At 34.2% G+C, this 17,517-nt stretch overlaps 1 protein-coding gene across 7 annotated transcripts in view; it reads left to right on the forward strand.

The window, feature by feature from the left end:
* MAPK8 (mitogen-activated protein kinase 8) overlaps positions 1-17,517 on the forward strand; it is an 86,397-nt gene that overhangs the window by 46,196 nt on the left and 22,684 nt on the right. For 6 of the 7 annotated variants that reach the window (XM_055345277.1, XM_055345276.1, XM_055345275.1 and 3 more), the window contains 4 exons: positions 1,390-1,560; positions 5,787-5,916; positions 11,555-11,613; positions 11,703-11,841. In XM_055345277.1, coding sequence (XP_055201252.1) covers positions 1,439-1,560; positions 5,787-5,916; positions 11,555-11,613; positions 11,703-11,841 — 450 coding nt within the window. In that variant the 5' untranslated portion in view covers positions 1,390-1,438. The remainder of the gene's footprint in view (positions 1-1,389; positions 1,561-5,786; positions 5,917-11,554; positions 11,614-11,702; positions 11,842-17,517) is intronic. The other variant, XM_055345281.1, reaches the window with a different exon arrangement.

The raw sequence follows: 17,517 nt of genomic DNA on the forward strand, positions 1-17,517 counted from the left end.
CAGTATTTGGACTTTTTTGTTTAGTTTCTATTTATTTTTAATACCATCGTATCTAAGAATTCATTATTTTTTATTTTGTCTCTTATCTGGATTAGTACAATAGCTTACTAGTTTTCTAATTCTTATTCCCCCTCCTCTTGTAATGTAGTCTCTCCAAGTAGCATCCAGGGAACTGGTCAGGGACTTCTTGCTTTCCACTTTCCAGTGCCTTCCATCCTACTCTAAGAATTCAACTGTTAGAATCCAGTTCATGAGCTTCTACATAATCTGGCCCTAGGGCCCAACATAGTGCCTCAAACAGGTTAGGCGCTTAGTATTTGTTAAATTGATTTCTTTGCATTCTAAGTGTTACCAGAATTTTGTTTTTGTTTTTGTTAGCATTATCTTAAAACCTACACGTGCATGCACATGGACAGTAATTCTTAGACCTCACTGGTTTCTTGGTTCATTGTGGGATGTGGGGAGTGGTTTGGAGCTGTCTTGTTTGCATTTTGGAATAGACCACTTTCGTCTAGTAAGAATGGGTAATAGGTTTGTCGATAAATACAACTCCAATAGGTGGAAAAAGACTTCCCTTGGCTTGTAATCAGCATGTGGTAAAGAGCTGTGGCCAGAACTTAGATTGTGCTTTTGAGGCCCCACACAATTCAGAACAATATTTTTTTTATTTCACATCCTAATATACTAAATGCTTTTTTCTATATATTTTCTTATTTTTAACTTTATTTTATATCTTACTTTATCTTATATTTTCTACCTTGCTTCTCATCCTTTCAACCATCATAACCTCAACATCTGCATTATACCTGGATGTTGCTGGTGGGGGTCAGGCTCTGTTATGGTGACAGCATAACAGAGATCTGCTCTGTGTTTGTTAGGTAGGGTTGACACATGCTAACTAGGCTTACTAGCCTGCCAGTTGATTTCTTCCATGCCATGCTAAATGAGATTGTGAATTAGTTTTGAATAAAAGTTTATCGATTTCTCACAAAAATTAAGGTTTCAGTATTTCATAATAAATACATAAAAAAGGACTGGTTTTAAATTTTAAACTATGGAAGTGACCTTAAAGGCATGTTTAGTTATAATTATTTGCTTTTTTTTGTTTGTTTTATAATTTTCCAGTAAGTTAAGACACTAGTGACTTGTAATGGAGAAACTTAGCCTTTGTAAAAATTTTGTTCTGTTTTTAACTCTCAATCATCTCCTTAAGTATAGCAGATGCTAACCAACTTCCGGTATTTTTTTCTTTCTACTTGTGTTTTAATGAAGCAGCTCCTTTAACATGGTATAGCAATCTGTGTTACTATTAGTGAACAGAGTAAGGACTTGAATTTTAAGCTTAAACAAATTCATTTTGTTAACATCACATTTTGTTCCATTTTGCAGCTTCTTGGTGAATATTTGGATGAAGCCATTAAATTAATTGTTTGCCATCATGAGCAGAAGCAAGCGTGACAGCAATTTTTATAGTGTAGAGATTGGAGATTCCACATTTACAGTCTTGAAACGATATCAGAATTTAAAACCTATAGGCTCAGGAGCTCAAGGAATAGTATGGTAAGTTTTTACTTCCAAAAATTAGGCAAAGAATCATTAACTGCCATCTTTTCTCCTCTTATATTTATCTGAGTAAATATTTAACTTGCCTCAAAAAAATTAAGATAAAACTTAATAAAGTTTGAATTAAAGCTATAACATAGTAAATTGTTTTGTTCTGGGGTTGATGGTCTTTATTATTCATTAAACACAACTTTATAAATCAGCACTGCCATCTTTAAGTATAAATTATGATTAAATACTTGGTCATAAGCCATGTAAAGACAGATATCTATATCAGGAAAGGATAAGTGGCATGCTTGTTAATTCCATGTATACATCCCATAGCTAGTTGTTTAATAAGAAGCTTCTCTTAATCATTACTTTCACATTATAATGAAACTCTGGAATTTCAGAAATCTTATTTTGTACTGGGGGATGAAGTGAGCTAATGCCTCATGTATGTGTTTCAGAATTCATATGTGTCTTTGAAATTGATTTACTGGCTAATTTCTACAAAACGCCCAGGCTTTATATATAGAGCAACATAATTTTTTTTTAGATTTATTTATTTGAGAGAGAAAAAGCACACGTGCAGGGGAAGGGGCAGAGGGAGAGAATCTCAAGCAGACTCCCTGGTGAGTGTGGAGCTTAATGCACCCTGAGATCATGACCCGAGCTGAAGCCAAGAGTTGGATGGTCAACTGACTGAGCCACCCAAGTGCCCCAACATAATTCTTTATAAAATATAAGGGTAGAACACTTTTTGGAGAGTTCTGCTAATGATTTTTAGATCACTGAATAAGCATAATAAGCTAGTGTTTTGAGGAATTTTAAGCCTCACTCAAACATAATTATATCTTTATTACCTCTTCTTGAACCAAATTTATTTCGGAATTCTTTTTAAAAACTCATAAGTATTTATGACCCTGCAGGTCTCTCAGGTTTAGAATAACTCTTGCACATGTACATAGAGACAAACATAGGAGTATTCTTTGCAATACCATTTATAGTAGTAAAAATTGGTAATACCAGCAAGTCTGTCCATGAGAATAAAACAATGTGATATATTCATGTAGTGAAGTACTATACAACATTTAGAATGAACTGGAGTGATGTTTCAACAAGAACAATCTTAGAAATACAGTATTGAGTTTAAAAGGAAGATGCAAAATATATATACATTATTGTACCATTTATATAGAGATTAAAATATGCAAAATAAGACCATATGCTTATGGATGCATACATATGTAGGAAAGTATAAAAACCATTAATAAACAGCAAACTCAGAATAATGCTTACCTCTGAAAATAGAGATAGGGAGGAGACTTTACCTGTGATAATATATTAATTTTTTAAAAATTCAGCATTTGGGGTACCTGAGTGACTCAGTCAGTTAAGCGTCCAACTCTTGATCTCAGTTCAGGTCTTGAGCTCAGGATCCTAAGTTTTGAGTCCTGTGTTGGACTCCACACTGGGTATGTAGCCTACTTTAAAAAAAATTACCAATTATGGTAAAATACTAAAATCTAACAGATTTCTGTAATGGAAACAGTAGCATTTAGTCTTTCTGTTCTCTTGAAGTAACTTATAATACCAGAAATTATAGAATTTGGGTAATTTTATAAAGTATTAGCTGGCTGGTTGTCATTTTAACTAAGCACATTTAACCAACCACAAATTAAATTTAAAGAAAATAATGTGGTACAGTCAATACAGGAAGGATTCTGAAAGTCAGCTCATGGTTCAGATTCTAGTTTCATAATGTATTAACTTTGTGACTCATGGCAAGTTAATACTTCTAAGCCAGTTTTCTCACCTAATTTACATGGTTGTTGTAAGGAATATAGTATTTATAAACTTCTTAATAGTGTTTAAAAATGTTTTTTGTGGGGCGCCTGAGTGTCTCCGTTGGTTCAGTGTCTGCTTCAGCTCAGATCATGCTCTCAGAGTCCTGGGATTGAGCCCTGCTCAGTGAGGAGTCTGCTTCTCTCTCTCCCTCTGCCCCCCCCCCCCTCCCGTCTGTGTGTGTGCACGCATACACTCTTTCATGCTCTCTCTCTCTCAAATAATTAAAAAAAAATAAATTTAAAAAAATGTTTTTTGTTTTTTTTTTTTCTGGGAGTGCCTGGGGTGGCACAATTGGTTAAACCTCTGACTCTTGGTTTCAGCTCAGGTCATGATCTCCAGGTCCTGAGATTGACCCCTGTATCAGGCTCCGCCCTCAGCGTGGAGTCGGCTTTAAGTTTCTCTCTCCCTTTGGTCCCTTTCCCGTGCACGTTTGCACGTTCTCTGTCTTTCTCTAAAATAAATAATTTAAAAAATAAATAAAAAACCTACTCGGTGTTACTTACCATCAGAATCAACTAAATAACTTAATTGTTTTTTAAATGCATTAATTTGGACCCCAATGATAGTAAGATTCATAGAAGTCTGGATTGGGGTCTCTAATTTGTGCACATTTAAGTATCAACAATTAGAAATCTAACTTCCTTGGATACAAAGTGCAGCCTTCTCAGATACTGTTGAACCTTTAGAGTTTTCAATACTACTTTGGTTTAACAGATAAAATGAATTTATTTATTTTATTTATTTATTTATTTATTTATTTATTTATTTATTTATTTATTTATTTATTTATTTTTAATTTATTTATTTATGATAGTCACAGAGAGAGAGAGAGAGGCAGAGACACAGGCAGAGGAAGAAGCAGGCTCCATGCACCGGGAGCCCGATATGGGATTCGATCCCGGGTCTCCAGGATTGCGCCCTGAGCCAAAGGCAGGCGCCAAACCGCTGCGCCACCCAGGGATCCCCGATAAAATGAATTTAATGCTTAAAAATAAAACATACTTGATCTGAAACAGTCAAAACTTCTATTTTTTATGACTCCTAAAATTTTTTTTTAATTGAGGAGAACATATCTGTAAATATGACATTTTCTAACTCAGAGTTAGATTTATGTCTTTTTTACTATCTCTGTGTGTGTGTGTGTGTGTGTATATATATATATATCTGTGTGTGTGTATATATATGTATATATACACACACACAGACACATACATATGTAGGAAATAGTTATGGCATATATATCATGCATAGATGTGTTCCTTTATGGCATAGTACCAATTTCTTAATACATATTTCTTCACTACATTTGAAATAGTGAGATAGCTAGAGAACAAACTCAAGTTTTCAGTTAGAGAATAGTTTTAATCAGCAATATATCAAACTTTCCAAATATATAAACAGAAGTCTTACAGTATGTTAGGTAGTCCAGTATGAAAAGCGATAACCTCACGTCAGTCTTTTGGTCACAGCTTTGTTTTTAACTTTCTGGCTCACTTTAGGCAAATCAATCAGGCAATTAATTTAGGCAGTTAATTAGTGACTTCAGTGATTTGTAGTCTCTTTCAGTCATAATATTCTACGATTTTAAGATACTTTATTTGTGCTTTACTTTCTCTGATCTTTCATTTACAAAACATGGTGTTTTGTCAGTGGGATATGGTAGAAGATATGAAGAGTAATGATGTTGGATGAAGAGGAGGATGAGGATGTGTTATATGTCACAGAATTATAGATGTTTCATTAACAGCAACGAAACAGCTTGTAATGTCCTGAAATTTAGCATTTATATTTGTAAACTTGATTTTTTAATTCCTCCCAAAACAAAGTTTAAATACTTTTATATTGTAAAATAATCTTTTGCATACCTTTATATATGCATATATGTATTCTTATATATGTATTCTTTCCTCTCTCTGTATTCATTTTGTTGTGTCCAAGGAAGATGGAAATGATCTGCTTATGTAGAATTCTTCAGAAAGTATCTTGGGTAGAATTTATGACCACATGTATTCTTTAGGATTCTTTAGGATAGGCTTAAAGCTATCTATTAGACCTGAATACTCATTAAACATTTGTGCATTGAGTGCTAATTGTATGCTAGGTGGAATTTGGAGGACACCCAACAAACAAGCAGTCTCTGTCTTCACAGTCCATTGTTTCTTTGAATATAATAGCATTTTAAGAAACAGTTAATGCTATACCTGTTAGAATATTCTATACAGTGTTAGAATATGCTATAATAGGTGTTCAAGAAATATGTTGAATATCAAAGACTGGAAATTGACACAGTTGCATTCTATCTTTGGAGAAAGTTAAGGAATCTGCATGAATGTTTCATAAATTCAGTTTTGCAGATTTAAAATTTTTGTTTGTTTTTGAATTTCTTGTTACAGTGCAGCTTATGATGCCATTCTTGAAAGAAATGTTGCAATCAAGAAGCTAAGCCGGCCATTTCAAAATCAGACTCATGCTAAACGGGCTTACAGAGAGCTAGTTCTTATGAAATGTGTTAATCACAAAAATGTAAGTGAATGTTTTGGAAAATGTCTTAGGTATAGATTATATCAGGATTTGTTCAGGAATACATAACAAATACTTTAAAAATATTGAGATGCTATAAATTATTCTAGATTGGAACATTATTGGGATATATAGCTATAGGGTAAATTTTTTCTCAACTTTATTGAGTTACATCAAAAGAAAAACACCTTCTGAAATTTAGATTGTATACAAATTTTCTGATATTTAATTTGCAAAAGGAGTTTTAAAAGAGGTAGGTGTTTTCGAAGAATTTTATTTAGGCTTGATCTCGTCTTCTGGTTTTTGTTTTCTGTCAGGCTGACATTTTAGAAAACCGTAGCTTTAGCACAGAGATGAAATTGTTTTCATTTACTTTGACACTGGAGTTTTATTTAATAATATTTGATATAAAATTCAAATCATTTCTCCCTACTCCACTCCCACTTTTTTTTTAAATTTTTTTTTAATTTTATTTATTTTTTGATAGTCACAGAGAGAGAGAGAGAGAGGCAGAGACACAGGCAGAGGGAGAAGCAGGCTCCATGCACCGGGAGCCCGACGTGGGATTCGATCCCGGGTCTCCAGGATCGCGCCCTGGGCCAAAGGCAGGCGCCAAACCGCTGCGCCACCAGGGATCCCTCCACTCCCACTTTTTTAAGTGATGCTTATACTCAACTTGTCAATTTAGGTTGAAGATAGTGAATTTATAAAGCAGTTAAGCAAAAACTTCAAAAAATATTTAAATGAAATTAAGAAAACATTCCTAATTCTTTTTCCTGATGATTATAACAACTTAAACATATAACTTTCACTCATTTTGAGAAGAAATAAACTTTTTAAAACTTATTTTAAGCATATTTTTGTGATTATTTTAATGGAATGATTTCTCTCAGCTGAGAGGAAAAAACTGGAAGTGAATTGAAAAGGGGACGGTTTTATGAAGTACTAAACTGAAAGCATCTGACTGGAGATGTCTTGTGTTTGTCCAAAGGAACTTATAAAATACAAGCTCAGTGCTTTCTAATTGCAGATACACAGTTTACCACATTTTGAGAGCTAACTATGCAAGCCTGTGTGTGCTAGAGTTACTAGATTAGTCACTGAGGGGAAAAATTCATGGAAGTAAATTGTGAGGCTCCTTATTTGGGGGAACATACATGTTATTTTTAAGACAAATACATAGTGAAATATCAAATATGACAAAGCAGTAGAAGTTTGATTGTCAACTTGTGGTGTATAAAAAATAAGTCCTCAGATTTCAGGAGAGAGAAGATTGCATGAGCTTTCATAAAATGGGAGGGCTTTTAGGAAAAGGTGGCTGTAGACTGTAATTCTTAAAAATGGGGTAAAAATTGAATTGTTGAAGGAAAAGGGCCTCCCAGAGAGAAAGAACAGCATTTAAGAAGAGATACAGATTAAAGTCTGTGACAGGGAAGTTATGTCAGCCATTCTTGTTCTAGATGGGAACCAGCCATGTTGCTTGTCAGGGTTTTGCTGGTGGCCTTCTGCCCTCAGATGGAGCTGCTCATCCCTCCTTGTAGCCGTTTCATGGTGATGATAGTGGTGATACTGCCTTAGTTTTGTGGTAGGGGCATAGCTAGTGACTCCTACTTCCTGAACCTGAGTGACTGCAAAAAAAAAAAAAAAAAAAAAAAAAGGTTCCATCGACTAAAAGGAAGGCATGGGAAGCTTGTTTAACATAGTTAACCCTCTGGTAGGGATGGCAAGATCCATGCAGGCAGTACCCTTGGCACCTATAAGAGTATTGATATAGGAGTAGATGCTGAAAACATATTTGTTCAGACAATGAATGTAAAACTAAACACAGTTGACCCTTGAACAATGTGAGAGTTAGGGATGTTGACTGCCTGTGTAGTTGAAATATGCATATAACTTTTGACAACCTCAAATTTAATGACTGATAGCCTCCTGTTGACCAGAAGCCTTACTAATAATATAGTCGATTAATACATATTCTGTAAGTTACATGTATTATATTCTTACAGTACAGTAAGCTAGAGAAAACAAAATGTTACTAAAATCATAAGGAAAATTCTTACCATGTACTGTATTTATAAAAAAAAAATCCATATATAAATAAACCCACACAATTTGAACCTATGGTGTTCAAGGGTCAACGGTATAGGGAAACCAAGAATGATAAAGGAAATTTTACACTCCAATGGATGGATGTTTTTGTTATGTCTTGCCTTTTCAGCAGTTTCATGTTCTTCACAGATCATCTCTTCATTGGTCTAAACATCTCTGTTTTTTCCTACTTTTTTCTTTTTTATTGTGGTAAAATACACATAAAACTCACTCTCTTAGCCATACACTTCAGTGATACTAGATAAATTCATATTGTTGTGCACTTCCTACTATTTTCATAAATGCTTTTGAGTTTGTTTTTTAACTTGGTCACGTATCTCTGAATGTACTTTAATGTGTCACCTAGGACTTCATATTTGACTCCTCCAAGAGGAACTGAAGCATGTCATCTCCTCTTAACTATGGGCATTACTATAATCCTGTTTAGGAATCAGATAACCATTTGATTCACATTGTCTTATACCAAGTTATTCTTTGTCACAGGCCTGCTAATAGACCACATCTTTCCCGTCTTTCACTTTTTAAAAAGATTTTGTTTTTAAGTAATCTCTACACCCAGCCTGGGGCTCAAATTTACAACCTCCAAATCAAGAGTCACAGTCTGCACTGACTGAGACAGCTGGGTACCTTCCATCTTTTACTTTCTTTTTAATCTTTTGATTTTGGAGGTAAAGTATAGTACTTTCTATTTCTCCCCAGAATTTCAGATGTGAAATCTGGTTCCTTTTCCCAGACTATTGGGGATTGCTTTTTCCTTTGTTCTGACTTTTCACTTGCTGGCTTCACTTCCCAGTTTTGCTCAGGATACCTTCATAATAGCTGGATTAGTTCATTAGTGACCCTTGAGTATACTGTAAAAATGATCTCTGCCCATCTCTCCTGAATTCATCTTATTCACATGGATATTATGACTTGAGACATTTTCAAAGATGCCTTTTTGAAATCTTCATATGCTTATCTGGTCACATTTCTGATCTACTGCTGCTATTCTTTGTTGTTGTTTTATTCACAGAAGGAAGTACAGTTTCTCAGTGAATTTTTACCTGCTCCTAGTAAGTGTTACTTCTTTCAGAGTACTTACTACATACCACCCACTTAATCAGTTCTTGACTTTTGTTTCGCTGTCCAATCTATGATTGATATAATTTCCTTTATTTTCCTTTTTGAAAGATAAGACAGCTGTCTTAATCTTTTATTTTATAACTGCTTTATTGAGATATGATTCAGATATTTTATAGTTCATTCAGTGTGTGACAATTCAGTGGCTTTTAATGTACTCACTGGTGTTTGTGACTAGAACATTTTCTAGAACATTTTCATCACCTCAGAATCTCTGTATTGTTTAGTTCTCATTTTCCTATTTCCCACCCCTCCCCCCCTTGGCTCTAAGCAACCACTAATCTCTTGTCTTTATATGCTTTTCATCTTTAGCACTTACCTTCTATAGGGTTTCTCAGATAAGAAGAGTTTTAAGTATTTTCCAAGTCTCTAGATGTGATGTTCATCTAGTTGGGAACCAGGAATTAGTCATTTAGAGCAACTAGATGCATTCTTATGATCACTTTCCTTATCTTAAATTTGTTTGACCTTTTCTGATCTGGATATTATTTTTCTCAGTTTATTCACTAATCACATATTTGAATGCCTTCTATAAGCAAAGCTTTATGCTTTTTTTTTTTAAAGCTTTATGCTTTATTATGAATGACCTAGATTCTGCTCTCATGAAGTTTGTCTAGAAAAACTTTCCCATTCCTAAATATAATTGTCAACAAATGTTTTAAAAATGTGTGTTAAGTATCTCCCTATGGTGCCAGGGCTGAAAAAGGGAATAATTCTTTCTGACAGGATTCCTGGTGTTACTGGCGTGAGGCTTTTGTGAAAATGAGACTATGCAACAGTATGTTAAATGCATAGTAACAAATAAAATATCATGGGGATGAAGTAAAGATAATATTCAGCAACCTGTCAAGGCCTAGAGGTTATCAGACTCTACAAAAGACATTAATTTTGAAAGTTAACTGAATTCAGTAGGTAAATAGGACAAGTACAAGGAAGAATATATTTTAAATATTGAGAATTTTTAAAAATAGCATTGTTTAAACTTATTTATTATGGCTAAAATATCAAGTTTAATAGAGAGCTTAGCAGGAGATGAAGTGGGTTGATGTTCTGTCCTTTGAAGGCTTTGAATGTATTGCAAGGGAGTTTTGGAATTTTTTTGCTGGCATTAAGTTTTTGAAGAGGTTGGTAATATGATCAAGTCTTTACCATATTTTAGACAGTAAAGTGGTAGCTAGATTTTCAGAAAGCCATTGTTAGGGAACTTTAATGTTAGAAATAATTATAGCATGAACAGTATAGATGAGATGTTAGAATCCTCTATCTAGTAGCACAGGGAATGAGAGGAAGTTGAAGTTCAACTGGCAGTTAGAATAGGATAGTTTTTCTTTTCAACATTTATTTATGGTACTAATACTGAAAAAGGAGTCAAAAATCACTGAGCTTTCTATTGTAAAAGGTAAGGCACTCTGGAAAAGTAAAGGGTTTGGGTAGGAATGATAATGAGTTCAGTTTTATATTATTTGTGAGACTTTAATGTGAACTGGCAATATATATTTGAGACTTATAAGCTAAGCAAGGACTTTTAATGTATATTTGGAAATTATCCACATGGAGATGTTTAGAGAAAAAAAACATGTATTGTCTAGGGAAAGGGTACAGGCAGAGAAAAGAAAAGGATTAAAGACAAAATGGTGGCAAAGAGGGCATGCCTCTGGATGAACCAATGAATAGACTGGAAATGTGGAAAATTGGGAAAGTTCAGTATTATGAAAAACAGGATGTGGCAGGGAGGGCTGGGATTATGTACAGGTATTAAATTAGATAAGAGCTGGTGTAAGGTATTTAAAAATTGCTTACAAGTTATGTAGAGGATTGTATAATATAGGTCCTTGATGTTGAGTATTTATAAATGGAATGGATATATGGAACTCTTGATTGTTTTTTTAAGGCTTTTTAAAGAGCATTTTTAGGTTCACAGCAAAAATGAGGAAGATACAGAGATCTTCCATATACCCTCTGCCCCCATACATGCATAGCCTCCCTCATTATCAGTATCCCCCACTGACTGATACATTTACTATAATCAGTTGACACATCCTTATTGCTCAAAGGCCATAGTTTACATTAGGGTTCACTCTTGCTGTTGTATATTCTTTGGGTTTGGACAAATGTGTAATGACATAATACCTTCCATTATAGTATCATTCAGAGTATTTTCACACACACACACACACACACACACAAGATCCTGTGTACTTTGGTTCCCTCCCTAATCCTAATCTCTGGCCGAATCCCTGGCCATAGAGTTTTAATATGTAAAATAAAAGGGATTACTTGGGTTTAAGAACATAATATTTTAAAATTCTTATACTGATGGCAGAATTTTTTTAACCCATGTATTTGCAGTTCTTAAATGAAAGTATTAGCAGCAGCGGTGTCTAATTTTTCTGTCTCTTTGCTTTTGCCACAGATAATTGGCCTTTTGAATGTTTTCACACCACAGAAATCCCTAGAAGAATTTCAAGATGTGTAAGTGTGATAATTAAAATTTTATGTTCATACATTATTCTTATATTATTGCTGTACACTTTAGCTGTCATCTTTTTTCATCCATGAAGTTACATAGTCATGGAGCTCATGGACGCAAATCTTTGCCAAGTGATTCAGATGGAACTAGATCATGAAAGAATGTCCTACCTTCTCTATCAGATGCTGTGTGGAATCAAGCACCTTCACTCTGCTGGAATTATTCATCGGGTTAGTAGAAAAAAACTATCATCATATTCTTTTTTTAATGATTGAGGTGAATTCACCTAACATAAAATTAACCATCTTTTAAAGGGTTCAATTCAATTGACATTTGTACATACACAACATTGTACAACCACCACCGATATAAAATTTCAAAATATTTTCATTGCCCCCAGAAAACTTTATACACATTAAGCAGTCAGTCCCCATCTCTCTTTGTCCCCAGCCCCTGGCCATACCAGTCTGCTTTCTGTTTCTATGGATTTATCTCTTCTGGATATTTCATATAAATGGAATCATATAAATGTACCCTTGTGTGTTTAGTTTTTTTAACTTAGCATTGTGTTGTCAATTGCGTTCAAGTTGCATGTATCAATAGTTCATTCCTAATTTTTAGTGTTTGCAAATTGTGCTGCTGTGAACAGTCATGTACAAGTATTTGTCTGAGTTTCTATTTTCAATTCTTTTGGGTATCTTCCTAGGATTGGGTCCTATGGTAATTGTATATTTAACTTTTAGAAGAACTACCAAACTCTTAACAGTGGCCTATATCATTTTACATTCCTAGCAGCAATGTGTGAAGGTTCTGATTTTGCCACATCTTTGTTAATACTTTTATTTTAACGATCCTAGTGAGTACAAAGTGGTATCTCCGTGTGATTTGCATATCCCTAATGACTAAAGATCTTGAATGTTTTCATATGCTTGTTGGTCATTTGTGTATCTTCTTGAGAGAGGTGTCCGTTCAAGCCCTTTGCCCATTGTTCTAATGGGGTTGTTTGTATTGTTGAGTTATAAGTTCTTTCTCTGGATACCAGTTACTAGACCCTTATCAGATAAGTGATTTGTAAATATTTTCTCCCACTTTATATATTTTCACTTTCTTGATATCTTTTGATGTACAAAAGTTTTTGATTTTCATGAAATCGAAGTATCAGAATTATGTGGAACTACTGTAAGAACAGGGGCATAGACCAATGGAATAGAACTAAGAGTCCAGAAATAAAATCACATTATCTATGGCCAACTGATTTTCAGCAAGGGTGCCAAAGATCATTCAAATGGGAAAAAATAAGTGTTTTTAAAAATGGGGCTGGGTTTCCACAATCAGAAGATTGAATTTGGACTCTTCCTTCGCATCGTACACGAAAATTAACTCAAAATGGGTCAATGACCTAAACATAAGAGTTAAAACTATAAAACTCTTAAAATATAAGGGTAAATACAAGGATTTGTATTAATGATTTGACAAGGAATTCTTACAGGAGGTACCAAAAAAGCACAATCAACCAAAGAAAAATAGATAATACTGTAGCTTTGTAGTAAGTTTTGGAAAATGGGAGAATGTGAGCCCTCTAACTTTATTCTTCTTTTTAAATATTGTTTTGACTATTCAGGTCCCTGAGACTCCATGTGGATTTGAGTATCAGCTTTTCCATTTCTGCAGAAAGGCCATTGGAATTTTAATAAAGATCTCATTCATTGAATCTGTAGATTGCTTGGTTTTGTCTTCTTAATTATATTTAGTATTCCAATTCACAGACACCGGATGAATGTCTTTCCATTTGCTTAGGTTGTCTTAGCCTCCTTGGGCCAGCATAACAAAATAACACACTCAGCAGTTTAACCACAGCTGTGAAATTGCCCTCTGAGTTCTGCTTTTTCTGTATTCCCTAAATTTTTGTATGTTGTGATTTCATTTTCACTCATCTCAAAGTATCTTTTCATTTTCCTTGTGAATTGTTCTTTGCCCCATTGGTTGTTTGATAGTATGCTGTTTAATTTCCACAAATTTGTGGATTTTCCAGTTTTCCTTTTTTCTTTGTAGCTTCTTTGTAGATTTGTAGCTTCCTTCCATTGTGATCAGAGAAGATATATTGTATGATTTCTGTCTTTTAAAATTTATTGAGACTTGTTCTCTCACCTAACATGTGGTCTATTTTGAAGAATATTCCACATGCACTTGAGAAAAATATGTATTCTCCTGTTTTTGGAGGGAGTATTCTGTATCTGTCTGTTACATCTAGTTGGTTTATAGTGTTGTCCACATTCCTTATTTCCTACTGATCTTCTGTTTAGTTGCTTTGTCCATTAATGAGAGTGAGGTATAGATGTCTTTAACTATTACTGTATAATGGCTTCTCCTTTTGGTTTTGTCTGTTTGTGCTTCTTGTATTTTGGGGCTTTGTTGTTTATAGTTGCTATATCTTCTTCTTTTTTTTTTAAGATTTTATTTATTTATTTATTGGAGGGAGAAAATGAGCGGGGAAGAGGATCAGAGGGAGAAGTAGACTCTCTGCTGAATAGGGAGCCTGACGTGGGACTTGATCATGACGTGAGCTGCCAGCATACACTTAGCTGACTGAACCACCCAGGTGCCCCAGTTGCTAGATCTTCTTGATGGATTGATCTTCTTATTAATATTTATTGTTCTCCTTTGCCCCAATTTTTTTTAAGTTTTAAGTAATCTCTACACACAGTGTGGGACTTGAACTCACGACCCGGGGATGAAGAGTCACAAGCTCTTCTCCCTGAGCCAGCCAGATGGTTCCCCTTGTAGCAGTTTTTGACCAATACTCTTATTTTGTCTAATATTAGGTTTTCTATCCCACCTCTCTTTTGGTTTCTATTGGCTTGAAATATCTGTTTCCGTTCTTTCAATTTGTCCCTTTGAATCTAAAGTGAGTTTTGTAGAGTTTCTAATAGGATCATGTTTGTTTTATCCCTTCTACTATTCTCTAGCTATCTACATTCAAAGCAGTTATTGATAAGGAAGAATTTACTTCTGCCATCACGCTATTTGTTTTCTGATATATCATATCTGTGTTCCTCAGTCCCTCCATTGCTTTTTTGAATGTGTTTAATTGCTTCTTGTGCAGTGTGCCATTTTATTCTTTCCACATTTCTTTTTCTGTAAATTTTTCACTCATTTTCTTGAAGGTAACCATTGGGATTGCAGTTAATCTCTTCGGTTTACAACAGAATCTATTTTGAATTATTACCACCTTATCTTCAATAGTACACAAAAACTCTATGACTCTGTATTATACAATCTATTCTTCCCCCATTATGTTATAGTTGTCACAAATTACATATTTATGCACTGTGTGCCCAATAAGATAGACAATGTAATTATTTAATACATTTGTCTTTTAAATTGTATTGAGAAAAAAAAATAGAAATTAGGAGCCCAAAACACAGTAATACTGACCCTTGTGTTCACCCACGCAATTATTACCTTTACTAGTGTTATTTCTTCCTACAGCTTCAGTTTACTGTTTAGTGTCTTTTTATTTCTACCTGAAGGACTACTTTATAGGGTAGTTATAACCACCAATAAATTCCCATAGCTTTTATTTGTCTCAAAGTGTCTTAAATATCACCTTCACTTTTGAAGGGTAATTTGCTAGATGTAGAGTTTTTGTTTGGAATTTTTTTTTTTCTTTCAGCAGTTTAAATGTATCTTTATACTGCCTTTTGGCCTGTATGATTTCTTTTGAGATACCAATTGTTAATGTCATTAAGGATCTCTTATAAATTGTTTCTCTAGATTCTTAAGATTCTCTTTTTGTCTTTGGTTTTCAACAGTTTGATTATGTCTCAGTGCAGATCTCTGCTTTTATCCTTGGAATTCATTGAGCAGCTTGAATGTGTCTTTCATTAAATTTGGAAGTTTACAGTCATTATTTTTTCTGCCCCTTTACTTTTTCCCCTTATTTGGGACTTCCATTATGCATATGTTGTATACTTGATGGTGTGCTGCGTCTTGTTTTCAACATTAATATTTTGTCACAAGCAGAATGGCAGAATTCATTTGCTTTGCAGTATATTTGAGAAATGCCCCCTGTCTAGCCCAAGACCAGAGTCCCACAGTGAGAATGCAGGCTGCTTTCTGCAAGACCCTCCCACCCAGCCAGGAAGATGAGTGAGACAAGGGCTAGTAAAAACACCACATAACTTTCCTGTTGTTTTAAGTTGCTTTTTTCTTGATTCTGTATTTACTTGGTTGTTGTGAACATTTGATTATTTTCCAGATTTCTGAAAAAGTTTATTCTGATCCATTTTGTTCTGCTTTTTGGTGTTTCTCTGAAGCTATCTACTCTTCTATTTTGCTAACACCACTGCCTTTAATCATATTTATAAATCACTGATTTATATGGAGTAGTATAAGCTTAGTTTTGCTCTGAAATGAAGTGGTATATAAAATATCCTATCATTACCAATTATATAAAATTGAATATTCAGGGGTGCCTGGGTGGCTCAGTAGGTTGGGCATCTGTCCACTGGGGTCATGATCCCAGAGTCCTGGGATTGAGCCCCACATTGGGCTCCCTGCTCAGCAGGGAGCCTGCTTCTCCCTCACCCTCTGCATGCCACTCCCTCTGCTTGTGCTCACTCTTTCTCTCTTGTTCTGTCAAATAAGTAAATAAAATATTTTAAAAAATAAAATTGGGTGCTCATCAGTTATGTTTCTCATATTCAGAAATAGTTTATATTTCTATATTCTGTGTTTTAACTGTTTTAGTGACATAATTCACATACCATACAGTTTATAAAGTGTATAATTATATTCAAAGGTTGTACAGTCGTCACCACCAAATATTTTTAGAACATTTTCACCCTTCTTAAAGAAATCCTGTACTTGTTAGCCTTCAATTCCTGTTATTCCCCCAGCCCTACACAACTACTAACCTACTTTCTATCTCCATATACTTGCCTGTTCTGAATATTTCATATAAGTGGAGCTATATATATAATGTGATCTCTTGTGTTTATAATTTCTTTTCCCTAACATAATGTTCTCAAAGTTCATCTATTTACCATGTATCAGTACTTTGTTTCTTTTTTTCTCTTCTCTTCTTTTTTTTTTTTTTTTTTTTTGCCAAATAATAATTCACACTATGGTTGTATACTACATTTTGTTTATCCATTCATCATTTGAGGGACATTTGGGTTAACCATTAACCATTTTTTGGATATCATGAGCAATGATAAACATAAACGTGTGTGCAAGTTTTTGTGTGAACATGGTTTTTGCCTTTTAGTTGTAATTCTAGCTTGTTCTTTGAAAAGTGTAGCATCTAATTTGAGAGAAATTTCTTGAAAAGTTTTCAATTCAGTGAAATTATATCTTTGAACTACCTTGTGTCAAATAACCTAACTCAAAATGAATATATAGATTTGTGTTCAAATTAACTATTTTAAGACAATTATGTCTGTGAGATATTTAGGCTTATTCTTAGTTCTGTCATTCTAACTGAATTGCTTTGTATATTGCATATGCAGCTGCTATAATGTTATATCTAACGCCAACTTTAGGCAACATAAGAGGAATCATTTAACATGGAAGAGTATATTATCTTCCTCATTCCATATTCATATATTGTGTGAGGCAAATGAGTTAAACTTGTAGGTTTTGTTTTTGTTTTTTTCTTTTGCGCTGTGGACCAGGACAGTAATCTGCCACCATGGAAGTTAATTCTTCCATATAGAAAGTCTTCAGATTAATGGGTAAAACAGAAGTCATAAACTACATGATGGAAGATAAGAAACAAAAGAAATAGCAAGAAACATAAAAGAGCAACATTATAGAAGACCAATATATAACAGAATGAGTAAAGGGATTAACCTCTTAATAAACAAAGGTCAGATTTTGACACACAGAGCCACTGACAACTACTA

The sequence above is a fragment of the Nyctereutes procyonoides genome, unplaced genomic scaffold (genome assembly GCF_905146905.1).
Source record: "Nyctereutes procyonoides isolate TBG_1078 unplaced genomic scaffold, NYPRO_anot_genome, whole genome shotgun sequence".
NCBI classification, from domain to species: Eukaryota; Metazoa; Chordata; class Mammalia; order Carnivora; family Canidae; genus Nyctereutes; species Nyctereutes procyonoides.